Genomic DNA, 16,324 nt, shown 5'->3' on the forward strand with positions numbered 1-16,324 from the left:
ATACCTCGGTTGTAACGAGTGGTTATTTCAGTCACTGTTGCCCTTCTATCAGCTCGAACCAGTCTGGCCATTCTCCTCTGACCTCTGGCATCAACAAGGCATTTCCGCCCACAGAACTGCCGCTCACTGGATGTTTTTTCTTTTTCGGACCATTCTCTGTAAACCCTAGAGATGGTTGTGCGTGAAAATCCCAGTAGATTAGCAGTTTCTGAAATACTCAGACCAGCCCTTCTGGCACCAACAATCATGCCACGTTCAAAGTCACTCAAATCACCTTTCTTCCCCATACTGATGCTCGGTTTGAACTGCAGGAGATTGTCTTGACCATGTCTACATGCCTAAATGCACTGAGTTGCCGCCATGTGATTGGCTGCTAAGAAATTAAGTGTTAACGAGCAGTTGGACAGGTGTACCTAATAAAGTGGCCGGTGAGTGTATATTCAAATGCAAAACCAAATAAAAGCAAGTAATTATGTCTGAAAATACTTGTCATTTCAATTTCATTTCAAGTTGTGGTTGTGATGCGGTGAGATTTATGTTTCTACTTTAGCAGAATGGTGACTTTTGTTATATGGACACAGACAAATTGTGTAATTTTTTTAAAATTGTGTAAAAAGTAAAATGATAAATAAATGATATATTGTTTTCTAAAAAAAAAAAAAGAAACAAAAATAATCTTAATTCTAATGGAAAACAAGAAAAATAATCGTAATTCTAATGGAAAACAAGGAAAATAATCTTAATTCTAATGGAAAACAAGGGAAATAATCTTAATTCTAATGGAAAACAAGAAAAATAATCTTAATTCTAAAAACAATAAAAATAATCTTAATTCTAATGGAAAACAATAAAAATAATCTTAATTCTAATGGAAAACAAGGAAAATAATCTTAATTCTAATGGAAAACAATAAAAATAATCTTAATTCTAATGGAAAACAATAAAAATAATCTTAATTCTAATGGAAAACAATAAAAAATAATCTTAATTCTAATGGAAAACAATAAAAAATAATCTTAATTCTAATGAAAAACAATAAAAATAATCCTAATTCTAATGGAAAACAATAAAAAATAATCTTCATTCTAATGGAAAACAAGAAAAATAATCTTCATTCTAATGGAAAACAAGAAAAATAATCTTAATTCTAATGGAAAACAATAAAAATAATCTTAATTCTAATGGAAAACAATAAAAGTTATCTTAATTCTAATGGAAAACAAGGGAGATAATCTTAATTCTAATGGAAAACAAGAAAAATAATCTTAATTCTAATGGAAAACAAGGAAAATAATCTTAATTTTAGGGCTGTCAAACAATTAATCACGCTTAATCGCATCCAAAATAAAAGTTTGCGTTTACATAATATATGTGTGTGTACTGTGTATAATTATTTTGTATATAAATGCACATATGTATATATTTAAGAAAAATATGTTATTTATATATAAAATGTTTATATTTATATAAAATATACATTATATATAGGCTACATTCAGTCTATATACAGTATATACATGCAAATATTTCTTAAATACACATGCATGTGTGGGTATTTATGTATTAAAAATAATTATACACAGTACACACACATATATTATGTAAACACAAACTTTTATTTTGGATGCGATTAATCGTTTGACAGCCCTACTTAATTTAAATGGAAAAACAGGAAAAAAATGTGGAGTTGATTAGAAAACGATAAGTGGATCTGCATTGGAAATAAATGGGAAATAGAGCAATTTTGGGGGTATAATCTACAAATCAGCAACGATGATGCCTTGATAATGTCTAAATATATATCCAAATGCAAAACCAAATAAATGCAAGTAATTATGTCTGAAAATAATTTCAATTTCATTGTAATTTCAGTTGTGGGTGTGATGGGTAGTTCAATTATTTTCAGGCAAATGGTTCTTTTGGACTGTTTGTTTCAATGAACCGATTCACTAAACTGCAAAACGTACTTAGTATTTTTTTTAACTTGGAATTTAAAAAAATTCTTAAATCAAGAAGAATTTACTAGATCAGTAAAATTATATTACAGAAGAAATTATATATTGTTTTTAAAAGAAAAGAACAAAATGAAGTGAGTTTTTGCTTAAAACAAGCAAAATTATCCGCCAATGGGGTCAGAAGAATAATGTTAATTCAAACAGAAACAAGATTATTTTTCTGACCCTATTGGCGGATAATTTTGCTTGTTTTAAGCAAAAACGCACTTCATTTTGATTTATTTCCCCAGAAAACAAGACATAATACCGTATTTACTAAAGTAAATGCCTCTTGATTTAAGAATTTGTAGATATTTGGACTGGAAACAAGACAAACACACAGAGTGAGAAAAGCATTTTTGCAGTGTGTGACTGAATTCGAATGTTACATTCCCTTGAGATCATCAGACACGTTAAACACAGCTTGGATGGAAACGTCAGGGAATCCTCCATTACCCCGTCGATGGTCTTCCTCCTCTTCCTCCGGGGCGCCGGGGATTGTCCCGGGACGCTGCAGGTCCAGGAGACTCTGAAGTGATGAACGGGAACATCGGATTCTGCCGGAAGAGTCCAGTCGAGTCGAGCGCTCATCAGACCCTCGGGACCCAGCGTGAGGTTAGAGGCCCTCAGTCCCGCAGGGGTCGCAGGAGGAGACGGGTCTGCACACACACACACACACACCTCTGTTAGATGGAAAACAACACACACACACACACACGCTACTTATAAGCTTGAAAGTCATAATTACGGTGTGATGTGCGTTCATGTGATTACAGTTGGATGGAAAACAAGGATGGATTATGATCCTGTGAGGCCACACACACACACACACACACACACACACAGCAGATGATGTTTAAATAACAAGAAATTGCCCTGCCATATGAGAAATAACGTCAGAATTAACAAAGTTGCAATTTGCTAAATAAATGTTTACAAGATTGAAGACTGGAGTAATGATGCTGAAAATTCAGCTTTGATCACAGGAATACATTTAATTTGACCATATATTTACATAGAAAACAGATGATTTACATTGTAATAATATTTTACAATTGTTACTGTATTTTTGATCAAATCAAGAGAACAGTCTCACTGCCACTACATCTGTGTACAGCAGGGGCGTCACTAGGATTTTCATTTTAGGGGGGCTAAGCCCCCAATATGATTTTTTTTTTAAAAATAAAAAAATGTAACACTTTAGTTTAGGATCTAAAGATCACTATTAACCATTTTCATTACGATGCAAAGGCACGGTTTTATAATAACTGTGGTCCCTAATGTGAGGTAGGGCAAATAAGGGGGTTCGGGGTCTCCCCGAGAAAATTTTGATTTCTCTGATCTACATATGTGCATTTTAAGATGTTCTGAAGGCCAAAAAACTTGGATAGTGGGCAGCTGATTATTTTTCTCTCCTCATCAGCATCACACTCTTTTTCTCTTTGTTTTTATCTTGCCCTGTCTCTTCCCCTCCTAAAGCTGAGCTTTGACTGATATAGGCTTTTCATTTTTGTCTGTCAGTGAAGAAAGTAAACATAGGGTCAATTGATAGGTTGATTTTGCCTATGAATCATTTTCTCAGACGCGTTTATTTACTGAAAGCTACTAAAGGTAATTACGTTTATTAAATGCATTCACAATATGTAGGCTACACATTTATTATTGATCTTATGCCTAATACAGGGCCGTAGACAGGGCTTTATAATCACAGAGGTCCTAAATTTGAGGTTGGTAGGGGGTTCAAATTTTTTATTTCTCTGATATGTGCATTTCAAGACGTTTGAAGACCAAAAAAAGGATAAGAAATAGCTTTAAAACCATGTCAGTGGGCAGATTATTTGTCAATACCTGCTCTCTTCTCATCTCCATCACTCTTTCTTTTTTTCTCAGTCTCTTCGTCCCTTTCTCTTCCCCTCCTAAAGCTGAGCTTTTTTAATTTACTAAAGGCTACAATTTGTATTATATCCTCAATATGTACACATTCATTATTAATCTTGTGCCTAACATGATGAAAACGGCTTTGTTAATGTTTCTTGTAAACTAATTATTACATTACATGAGTCACGTTACAGCCTATTTTCAGTTCAAAATGGCGAAATTAGACAAAACTATATTAGTTTGCCTGATTATTTTTTGTCATTCGTTTAACATTTATGACCTAAAAAAAGTAAAATATGAAATGTTAAGTTTAGCTACTTACATCTTATCTCGCACTTGACCGTACGCGTCGAGTCGCACTGTTAAAATTCGCGCGCAGCAGCATCTGTGAACATAAAGCCCGCCTACTTTGATTTGATTGGTCATCTCAAATATTCTGACATTAACGAGCAGTGACAGACCAATGAGGCTCAGATGAACACACATGAACACACACACACACACACACACACACACACACCCTGTCCTCTGTTTCTGACGTGCTCTCTGCTCGGCGCCGCTGTGGATTGAAGATGAAGAACGCGCTGAATCTGATTATAACAAGACTGAAGCGAACACGAATTTGTGTAGCCTACATTAATCTCACATTTTTAGGGGGGCTAGGCAGAAGTTTAGGGGGGCTGAAGCCCCCCTAAAAAGGGCCTAGTGACGCCCCTGGTGTACAGTAAGAGCAGAGCAACAGGAGTCAGTTATTAGAGGAATGGGTCAAATATGGACAAACTCAGCTGTTGGGTTAAATTTTCAAATTACATTTTCAACCCAACGTTTGGGTTTGTCTATATTTGACCCAAAATTGGGTTAAAACAACCCAGCATTGTTTCGAGCGTATAGAATCACGGGAGAAGTAAAGCAAACAAATAAAAAGGATTATTTGTCTCATTTAAGCTTTTCTAAATCAGGCGAACGACGGCCGTAAAAACGTATTATACACATATATTATTATTTATTATAATATATTTATATATAATCTAAATTCAAAATATAGTAACAAAATCTATAATTGTAGATTAGTGATACTAAAATAACAATTAGAGGAGCAAAAAATAAATGACAGAATTTGAAATATTCCTTTAATAAAGTATTTTATGATGTATTTCTACAAGGCAGTGTTTTCACTCGTCTAATAAACTGCATTCATGAACGTAAATGATCATATTTCCTAAACTCTAAAAAATGCTGGGTTGTTTCAACCCAACTTTGGGTCAAATATGGACAAACTCAGCCGTTGGGTTAAATGTTTAAATTATATTTTTAACCCAACATTTTGGTTTTAAACTATAAACTACTTTAAACTAAGTTAAACTATAAACTACTTTAAACTAATTTAAACTTCAAACTACTTTAAACTTCTTCAAACTTTGCGGTCCAAACTTTCACAAGCCAACTTAAAGTTTGTCTCGACGAACTTTTTCTTACTGGCTCTCGGAAAGAAGGGAATTGGAGAGACCGGATCCTTTATCAAACCATTTCGAGATAATTCAAGATAATGCAGTTTGTTTGTTTTTTAACCTAGTTCTACTCAATGCAAATATGGTATATTTGTATAGAGGTTCTGTTTTGTCATTACACACTGAAGACAACAGTTTCTTAATTTGATTTAAAAAAACAAGCAGTACACAATAAGTGTTTTTCACAATATAAGAAAATGGTCAATAATACATGCAATCATCTTCTCTCAGGTTCTCCAAAAGCTTGGCAAGGCAGATGATTTAACCCAACATTTTGGTTTGTCCATATTTGACCCAAAATTGGGTTAAAACAACCCAGCATATCACGAGAGAAGTGGATTTGAACACCCAAGCAAACAAATAAAAAGGACACGTTATTTGTGTCATTTAAGCTTTTCCTAAAAAAATTATAATAACATCATACGGGTTTGCAATAATATGAGGAGCAATAAATAATGACAGAATTTTTATTTCCAAGTGAAATATTCCTATAATAAAGTCTTTTATGAGGTATTTCTACAAGGCAGTGTTTTCACTCGTCTAATAAAGTGCATTTATGAACCGATTTTGAATGTAAATTATTATTTTTCCTATAGAATCACGGGAGAAGTGAATTTTAACACCCATGCAAAATATATATATATATATATATATATATATTATATATATATATATATATTTTAACAAATAAAAAGGACCCTTTTTTTGTCTTATTTAAGCTCTTCTACATCAGGCCTAAATGGAGGCTCTGTGATCGACGGCTCTGTCGTAAAACTCGTGAAATATTCCTTTAATAAAGTCTTTTATGAGGTATTTTCTAATAAACTGCATTTATGAACGTAAATTATCATATTTCCTAAACTCTAAAAATGCTGGGTTGTTTCAACCAAACTTTGGGTCAAATATGGACAAACTCAGCCGTTGGGTTAAATTTTTTAATTACATTTTTAACCCAATGTTTGGGTTTGTCCATATTTGACCCAAAATTGGGTTAAATTTGTCTAATTTAAGCTTTTTCCTAAAAAATAATAATAATAACATCATACGGGTTTGCAATAATATGAGGAGCAATAAATAATGACAGAATTTTTATTTCAAAGTGAAATATTCCTTTAATAAAGTATTTTATGATGTATTTCTACAAGGCAGTGTTTTCACTCGTCTAATAAACTGCATTCATGAACGTAAATGATCATATTTCCTAAACACTAAAAAATGCTGGGTTGTTTCAACCCATCTTTGGGTCAAATATGGACAAACTCAGCCGTTGGGTTAAATGTTTAAATTATATTTTTAACCCAACATTTTGGTTTGTCCATATTTGACCCAAAATTGGGTTAAAACAACCCAGCATTTTTTAGAGTGTATAGAATCACGAGAGAAGTGGATTTGAACACCCAAGCAAACAAATAAAAAGGACACGTTATTTGTGTCATTTAAGCTTTTCCTAAAAAAATTATAATGACATCATACGGGTTTGCAATAATATGAGGAGCAATAAATAATGACAGAATTTTTATTTCCAAGTGAAATATTCCTATAATAAAGTCTTTTATGAGGTATTTCTACAAGGCAGTGTTTTCACTCGTCTAATAAAGTGCATTTATGAACCGATTTTGAATGTAAATTATTATTTTTCCTATAGAATCACGGGAGAAGTGAATTTTAACACCCATGCAAAATATATATATATATATATATATATATATATATATATATATATATATATATATATATATATATATATATATATATTATATATATATATATTTTAACAAATAAAAAGGACCCTTTTTTTGTCTTATTTAAGCTCTTCTACATCAGGCCTAAATGGAGGCTCTGTGAACGACGGCTCTGTCGTAAAACTCGTGAAATATTCCTTTAATAAAGTCTTTTATGAGGTATTTTCTAATAAACTGCATTTATGAACGTAAATTATCATATTTCCTAAACTCTAAAAATGCTGGGTTGTTTCAACCAAACTTTGGGTCAAATATGGACAAACTCAGCCGTTGGGTTAAATTTTTTAATTACATTTTTAACCCAATGTTTGGGTTTGTCCATATTTGACCCAAAATTGGGTTAAATTTGTCTAATTTAAGCTTATTCCTAAAAAATAATAATAATAACATCATACGGGTTTGCAATAATATGAGGAGCAATAAATAATGACAGAATTTTTATTTCCAAGTGAAATATTCCTATAATAAAGTCTTTTATGAGGTATTTCTACAAGGCAGTGTTTTCACTCGTCTAATAAAGTGCATTTATGAACCGATTTTGAATGTAAATTATTATTATTTTTCCTATAGAATCACGGGAGAAGTGTATTTTAACACCCATGCAAACAAACAAAAAACAAAACAAAAAAAGATATATATATATATATATTTATTTTATTTTTTATCAAATAAAAAGGACCCTTTATTTGTCTTATTTAAGCTCTTCTACATCAGGCCTGAATGTCGGCTCTGAACGACTGTTGTAAAGTCGTGTCAAAAACGGGCCGCTGGAGCAGAGATGAAAGGCTTGCACCTGCCGGCTCCGTGAATCCCGTGGGATCGCAGCTGTCCGAGGCCACCCGGGAACACTCACCTCGGGAGGACCGGAAGTGTTTGCTGGGAGCCGTGAACCCGCGAGTGCCGTGGACATTGACCGACGCCACACGGAACTGGTACCAGCGGATCGGCCTCACGTCGCTCAACACGACCCGCTCTTCAGCAACCTGAGGGCACAGAGGGTCAAAGGTCACGGACAGGGGTCACGGGGTCACGGACACGAGTGCGGAATCTGAGCTATTTTAAAACATGAAAGAGAACGAGAATCTCTTTATTTAACATGCTTTTGTTTACAAATATTTTCTATCTCAGTGTTTCTGTCTGAAATCGAGATATATTTACTGGAGAAGAAGCAAAATGACTAAAGATATTAAGTCTTGTTTTCTGAAAAAATTTGGTGATTTTGTGCTTAAAACATGAACAAATATCTGCCAATGGAGTCTGAAAAATAATCTTTGAATTAAGTTTATTTTTCTGACCGCATTGGCAGATTTTTGTTCTTGTTTTAAGCACAAACTCACTTCATTTTGATTATTTTTGCAGAGAACAAGACTTAATAAAAGACAGTCATTTTACTTCTCCAGTAAATGTATCTTGATTTATGAATTTTTAGATATTTTTGCTGGAAAACAAGACAGAAAATTGTTTTTTTGCAGTAAATCATTCTGAAATTGTGATTTTGACTCTTTGAATCAAAAAGCAAATCCAATTAGGAGACACTTAAAAGTTGTCAGATTTATTTCTATTGCACTTTAAACAATATATTGCTTCCCAAAAGTAAAAATTCAACAATTATGAACTAATAAAGCTCTACAATACAGCATTAAGATAATAGTGTCATTATTCGGCTCAGCTCAATTCAGTTCAACAATTGTCGACGTTGCAAATTCTATTATGAAATTAATTCAATTTCAGTGATAAAGCAGCAGTAAGAAGACAATAGTGTTGTTATTCAGCTCAATTCATTTGAAGTTTTGTTATCCTCAAATAGTATCAGTGCAGTGAAATCGATAACATTACTAAATATTAATTGTCTTTTTAAAGGTGAAGTATGTAGTTTATTCTATTATTACAAAAATAACTCAAACATCACAATGACAGTTGTTACGGGTGTGTGAAGACATGATACAGGTAAAAGATTCAACAAAGGGTCCAACATACACTCTAAAAAATGATGGGTTGTTTTGACCCAAAATTAAATAGGGACAAACCCAAACATTGGGTTAAAAAGTTATTTTAAAATTGAACCCAACGGCTGGGTTTATCGATGTTTGACCCAAAGTTGGGTTGAAACAACCCAGCATTTTTTAGAGTGTATTAGAAATACTTTTAGCTGTTTTGCTATGTGTCATAAGTATTAGCAATTGAGTATCTAACACACAAACATAAGCCCATTATAATAAACCCATCCAATGGGGGATTTTTGGACAGTTCGGTATGTGCTGTGTTCAGGGAAAAAAGGCCTACTGTCAAATAAATATAAAGAAAATAAGAACAAATAATCAAACTACAAGCAACAGCACAAATAAATACAATAGAGCAAAGATACTAATAAAATAAACAGTGCTTTTCAGGTTTTTCAGGCAGGTCTAACATTAGTTTTCAGGTACAGAAATTGAATAAAGTAATCAAAATGTAAAATAACAGTGCATATTTGACTGTATAAATGAAAGATTATTCCTTTTTAAAGTTAAAAAAGATGTTCAATCCAGAGCTGTGAGTGAGTTCCTTGTCTTTTGTTGTTTGATTAACATTAGAAACGCAGACAGCAGGAATATTAGGTTACTGTCCCTTTAAGACACAATGCACTGATCCAATACACTGATACACATGCATGTCTTTCGGGACCGTATACGTTCACTCAAAGCATAGCAGATTATGAGTGCGCACGCTTCGGATGAGTGCACACACACACACACACACACACACACAAGCTCTTGTAGCTCCGCCTCCTGTGCCGGGAGCAGCGGCTCATTTGCATTTAAAGGGACACACACAAAAACGGCGTGTTTTTGCTCACCCTCAAAAAGTGACAATTTTAACATGATATAGAAAATATCAGTGGGGTTTTTAAGCTAAATCTTCACACACACACTCTGGGGACATCAGAGACTTATTTTACATCTTGGGAAAAGGGGCATTATACCACCGTTTTAAAGTTGCATGACTGGTACATTCGGGGCGAGAGGACAGACCTGTGCCACATCCAGCCACTGGGTGGCGTCGTCTTCGCTGGGGTGGATCCCGAAGTTCCAGCGCCGCTGCAACACGTAAAGCACCGGCTCCACCGAGACGTTGAACCGCGACGACCAGCGAACCTCCAGTTTTCCCGACGGATGCTCCCAAAACACCAGCTCCTTCCGCGGCTTCAGGGGAGATCCTGCGAGAGACAACAACACACACTAAAATAACACTGAATAACAACCTAAATATATCTTTAAAATGTGCACATACAAAATTTATTCATACACATTTCTCACATTATCACAGTTTATTCGCTGTAGTTTAGAAAATGGTAATGAAATATGACCAGAAGAACTCAGTGTATATTTGACTGGTTTTGTCCGTCCTTCTGTTAGACTCTCACACATGAATTATGTTGAATATCTGTCAGCTGTTAAATTTAACTACACAATTAGAGAATACCAGTTTAGCTCAACCAGTGACCAAGCAATGCTTCATGTTGTTCAGTGTGTGTGTAAAAAGAGCATTAGCGATTACAGAAAACACTATTTTTTTAATAATTGTTACTGGTAGTCACTGTATGAAGAATATTTGGGTATGTCACAGTTTACTTTATTTTGCTCTCCTCACTTACATAAATGAACTATAGTGTCCTGAACACACTAGTAAAAAATTATCAAAAATAATATCTGGTGTCTGAATAATTTTTGATATGACTGTATATTTTCATTTAATCTGATCTTTTGCTTTGTGTCCAAATAAAAAGAGAAGATAATTCAATATTTTATTTGCAATGTATTTCATTCACTGGATTAGACAAAAATAGACATTATCACATGATTGTTTAAAATATAAAATTGTTTAATTGAACATGCAATGATTGAAAATAACTCATGATAAAATTATGATATAACGACACCGACGCTCCCATCTGCTGGAGACTTTAACCCTCAAAGACATTAGAAAGTCTTCCATATGTAATAAATGAAAGGTTTATAAAGTACAAAGCCGTGAGAGAGGAGCACATGTTCTGCTCCGCGTCTCTCCTCGATTGGTTACAGCTGTGATGAAGAACGAGGAAGATCTTACACACACTCCATCAATCAGCTCGACGTCTTCATCGTCCACAGGACAGGGTTATTAGAGTTCACTACAACTAAACCCATCAAACGCATTTCAAGCGCTACTCGAAAGAAAATAAATAAATAAAAATTCAATATAGTTAATTTTTTTAAACAACTTTTTGTATTTTTAAATATGACAAATTAGGGATTATTTTTTTCATTAATTACCAGTTTATAATTTGAATTTAGTTATATTTATTCATCTAATATTTAATATTTAATTTTATTATTATTTTTATTTATTATTATTTCACTTTTCAGGGATATATAACCGTTAACTGAAACAAAAAGAATATATATATATATTGTAGATGAAATATACTGTGTAATGTGTAAATGTAAACTAGATTAAATTAAATAAATACAAATGAAATGAAATTTTTCTTATATATATAGAACATTTTAAATTCATCCTAATTTGAACTTAATTCATTTCATCTAATTGGCAAAGTAATAAAATGAATAAAACTATAAAGATATTTAAAAAAAGTAAAGCATAAGCAAAAATTACTAAAAAATTACTAAACCTAAATTAAAATGAAAAAAAGAATTCAATGTTAATAAAAACTATAGTAGTATCAGTAATATTTATATTTTATTTTGTGTTATTTCATTTTTCATGGATTATAATGAACTATATACACCTTTAAAAATACTACAAAAATACTATAAAAGCAAAAACAAACAAAAATTACTAAAACCAACTAAAATTAAAACGAAATAAAATATAAAAAAAACAAAATACCAATAAAAAAATCTATTAGTATCTGTAATATTTATATTTAATTGTAATGCATTTATTACTTCACTTTTCAGGGATGTAAGAGTCAACTAAAACTAAAATCACGAAAAATATTTTTATTACTTGAAATAAAATAAACCTTAACTGACATAAAAAATATATATAAAAACCAAACTTATTATAAACATTTTCTTTTTCTTTTAGTTTAGCTTGATGTACTAAAACTGAAACTGAAACAAAACTGATACTATAAAAATAGATATTTTCTTATAAAAAAATATAACAAAAAAGCTAAACTAAGAAATTTGAAAATATAAAAACTATAATAGTATCAGTAATATTTATATTTTATTTTGTGTGTTATTTCACTTTTCAGGGTTATTATAATTAACTAAATGGACATTTTAAAAGAATCTATTAAAAAATACTATTAAAAGCAAAAACTAACAAAATACTGAAACTAACTAGAATTAAAATTAAAAAATAAAAATAAAAAACTAATTCAAAATATGAATTAAAACTATAATAGAATTTCAATGATACTTAAAATATCACTGGAAGAGGATCATCTTAATAGCAATGACATGTTGTCCTGAACATCTTGGCTGCATTAAACTCAGATGGAGAAATACAACATGAACTTTTCCACCGTGGATGAAGAAGACGAAGGCCTGAAACCCTGATCTCAGTGATGTTGAAGAAGCTGAACAGCATCTGTACTGGATTGAGCTGCGGTTTCACAACTACAGCACGTGTGTGTGACGTCTGATCCCACAGACTAACCGCTCCTCACACACACTCCTACACTCGCTCCGACTGAGATTCACCCGTAACCACACACGAAGCCTCCACAGGTGCACGTCGTCTCCTTCCAAACACATTGCAGGCGCTTCATTCCTGAGTCCTTTCCCAGGGAATGCATGAACTAAAGAAATGCAGATCTTGAATGCAATGATAAAAGTTTGTGGAGCCGAAAATAAAACCGGCACTTTGACCTCCACACGAAAACAGCAGAGGAGGAAGATTTTACTACGTTTATGCATATATACGTAGATTTACATATGCATTTGGCATACTCTTTTATCCAAAGTCATTTTTTGAGCTAAAACTTCACACACACACTCTGGGGACATCAGAGACTTATTTTACATCTTGGGAAAAGGGCATTATACCACCACTTTAACAGCATGATTCTAGCATGATTTAACATGTTGCTTGTATGTTTCTTTCTGATCAGGATCAGGTCTTCGTCCGTGAGATCACACACACACACACACACACACACCTGAAGGGGGTTTATTCTGAGATAACAACCGGCTGGATGTACATTATCCCACTTATTACTCAGCATTTCACCACATAAATAATTATGGAGATCAGAGATATTGATTTCAGATTAAACTGTTTTATAGTCGCACCTGTTTGTATCTTATAATCCAACAGTGAACAAAACAATAGACACAAAATGGCCGCCGCTGCGTTTGTATGAAACGAGAGAGAGCGAGTCTACGATACTGGATGGCATAATTAAATAACTCTACAGAAAATATTGATTCGACTGAGTTTTAATATTTTATTAACTCACCAAAAGCAAAACTTCCATGAAGAAAAGCCGTTCCTAGCGAGTGTGTAGCGCTGATGTCTTCAGTGACCGGATGAGTGTGTGTTTCAGCTGTTATCTGGGAATAATACACCGCTGGATGTGTGATTGACCAATCAGAATCCAGTATTCCACAGACCCGTGTAATAATCAGTGTTAATATGTTTCTGAAGCCGAGAGACTCGCAGGGTTACAGTCGCTCCCGAGGAACATCTGAGAGCGATCGAGAACACGAGGAACACTCAACGCTCGATCGAGCCTGTTAATGGTTTCCAGCATCTTCACCAGAGCGACGACACACAGAAATAATCACGCTTCTGACACCAGAGAATCAGCCTGATTGAGTTTGGATTTTAATAAAAGGCTTTATGACTTTCTGCAAATGAGGGGGAACCAGTAAATCTGACATTAATAACGATCGTGCAAGACAAACCGTAACGCTTCCTTCGCCTGCTTTCAGGGGTCACGTTTCAGCTTATTGTGTAAGTATGATAAAAAATACAGTAAAAATTGTGAAATATTATTAGGATGTAAATCATCTGTTTTCTATGTGAATATACAGTAAAGTGTAATTTATTCCTGTGATCAAAGCTGTATTTTCAGCATCATTACTCCAGTCTTCAGTGTCACATGATCCTCCAGAAATCACTCTAATATGAGGATCTGATGCTCACTATTATTATTGGTGCTCAATTATTAATAATAGCTCTTTTTATTAATATTGAAAATGTTTTTGGTGAAATCGTAATACATTCTTCTTTGATTAATAGAAAGTTCAAAAGAACAGCATTTGAAATAGAATCTTCTGTAACATTATTAATATACTGTATATATATATATATATATATATATATATATATATAAAAGGCTGCATTTATATGATCGAAAATACAGTAAAAATTCTGAAATATTTTTACAATGTAAAACAGCTGTTTTCAATGTGAATATATTGTAAAATTGTATTTATTCATTGATGCAATGCTACATTTTCAGCATTATTATATATACACTACCGTTCAAAAGTTTGGGGTCAGTGAGAATTTTATTTTTATTTTTTGGAGGAAAGAAATCAATACTTTTATTTATCAAGGACAGTAAAGACATTTATAATGTTACAAAAGATTATATTTCAAACAAATGCTGTTCTTTTGAACTTCCTATTCATCAAATAATAATAATTTAAAAAAAAAAACTGTAACTGACAGACCAACAACTGTTTCAACACTGATAATAATAATAAATGTTTCTTGAGCATCAAATCCTCATATTATACTGATTTGTGAAGGATCATTTGACACTAAAGACACTGACACTGGTGATGCTGAAAATTCAGCTTTGATCACAGGAATAAATTACACTTTACTATATATTCACACAGAAAACAGCTGATTTACAGTGGAGTAATATTTAATACTATAACTGATTTTTGTTGTATTTTTAATCAAATAAGCGCAGCCATGGTTAGCAGAAGAGAATTCTTTTAAAAGTATTTAAAATCGTACCGACCCCAAACTTTTGAACGGTATTGTATATATATCAGTCTGGCGAGTAACCCAAAAACCTCATTATTTTACTTCCATACTAGTGCTGAGAAAGAGTGTGTACCTCTATAGAGGTTCTTGGGGGTCTGGCAGGTGTGTCCGCATCCATTGGGACAGCATTTCTTTATAGTCGAGCACTCGTTGTCTTCCTCACAGCTCTCGACACAAGCCGCTGCGAACCCACTGGCTCGATCCGGTGCCGGACACCCGCCCTGCTTCAGCGACTCCACCGAACGCAAGAACTCGCAGCTCGTCAGACACTCGTAGTGCTTCTTCGGGAACTGAGTCTGAAACCAGAAGCATGCAACACCATTAAAGGGGCGGGTGGTTATGATTTCACTTCTCTAGCTGTAGTTAGTGTGTAATGTTGCTGTTTGATCGTAAACAACATCTGCAAAGTTACGACGCTCAAAGCTCAGAGCAAAGGGAGATTTTTGCTTTTAAAGAAATCGCTTTTTAAGGACTACAACACACGGCTGGTAGAACTACACGAGCTTCCTCCCGGGTTAGTGACATCACCAACCCTAGAATTTGCATAAACCCCGCCCCCAGGAATGTGATTTATAGATTATCATGACAGAATATGCTAATCAATGATTAGAAGATCACTACACATCAGCTACATAAATTCATCAACTAACATTCAGAAATGTCCTGTTGCTTCTACATGTCGTCACTTCTTCTAGAGTCTCTCCATGTTTGTCCGACTCCAGTTTGAACATAAAAGGCTAAAAGTTTTTGATATTTTCAGTGTGTGTCTGTGTGAGGTTATCGGAGCTGCTAACACACACTAACACACTAACACACACACACACACACACACACACACACACACACACACGCAAGCTCTTGTAGCTCCGCCCCCTGTGCCGGGAGCAGCAGCTCATTTGCATTTAAAGGGACACACACCAAAACGGCGTGTTTTTGCTCTCCCTCAAAAAGCTGCAATTTTAACATGATATAGAAAATATCTGTGGGGTTTTTGAGCTAAAACTTCATAAACCCACTCTGGGGACATCAAAGACTTATTTTACATCTTGATCTTGGGAAAAGGACATTATAGGACCCGTTTAAACAATGATTAAAAGAGCAATAGTTTAACGCTGTGGAAACGTCTCGTCTCGTCTCGTACCTCACACAAGTCCTGACACTGGTTCTCCTTCAGGTCCCATGAGGCCGTGCAAGGCTCCAGACA

At 33.7% G+C, this 16,324-nt stretch overlaps 1 protein-coding gene across 1 annotated transcript in view; it reads right to left on the reverse strand.

Annotated features, from left to right (window-relative positions):
• The window catches only part of LOC130101510 (anosmin-1), an 83,861-nt gene that overhangs the window by 31,625 nt on the left and 35,912 nt on the right, over positions 1 to 16,324 (reverse strand). The window contains exons 3-7 of the mRNA XM_056267279.1: positions 16,262 to 16,324; positions 15,194 to 15,416; positions 10,134 to 10,318; positions 7,976 to 8,105; positions 2,451 to 2,653 (exon numbers count right to left, since the gene is read on the reverse strand). Of these exons, the coding sequence (XP_056123254.1) occupies positions 2,451 to 2,653; positions 7,976 to 8,105; positions 10,134 to 10,318; positions 15,194 to 15,416; positions 16,262 to 16,324 (804 nt within the window). The remainder of the gene's footprint in view (positions 1 to 2,450; positions 2,654 to 7,975; positions 8,106 to 10,133; positions 10,319 to 15,193; positions 15,417 to 16,261) is intronic.

Source organism: Rhinichthys klamathensis, unplaced genomic scaffold, assembly GCF_029890125.1.
Source record: "Rhinichthys klamathensis goyatoka isolate OS25496 unplaced genomic scaffold, OSU_Roscu_1.1 h1tg000257l_1, whole genome shotgun sequence".
Classification (NCBI taxonomy): Eukaryota; Metazoa; Chordata; class Actinopteri; order Cypriniformes; family Leuciscidae; genus Rhinichthys; species Rhinichthys klamathensis.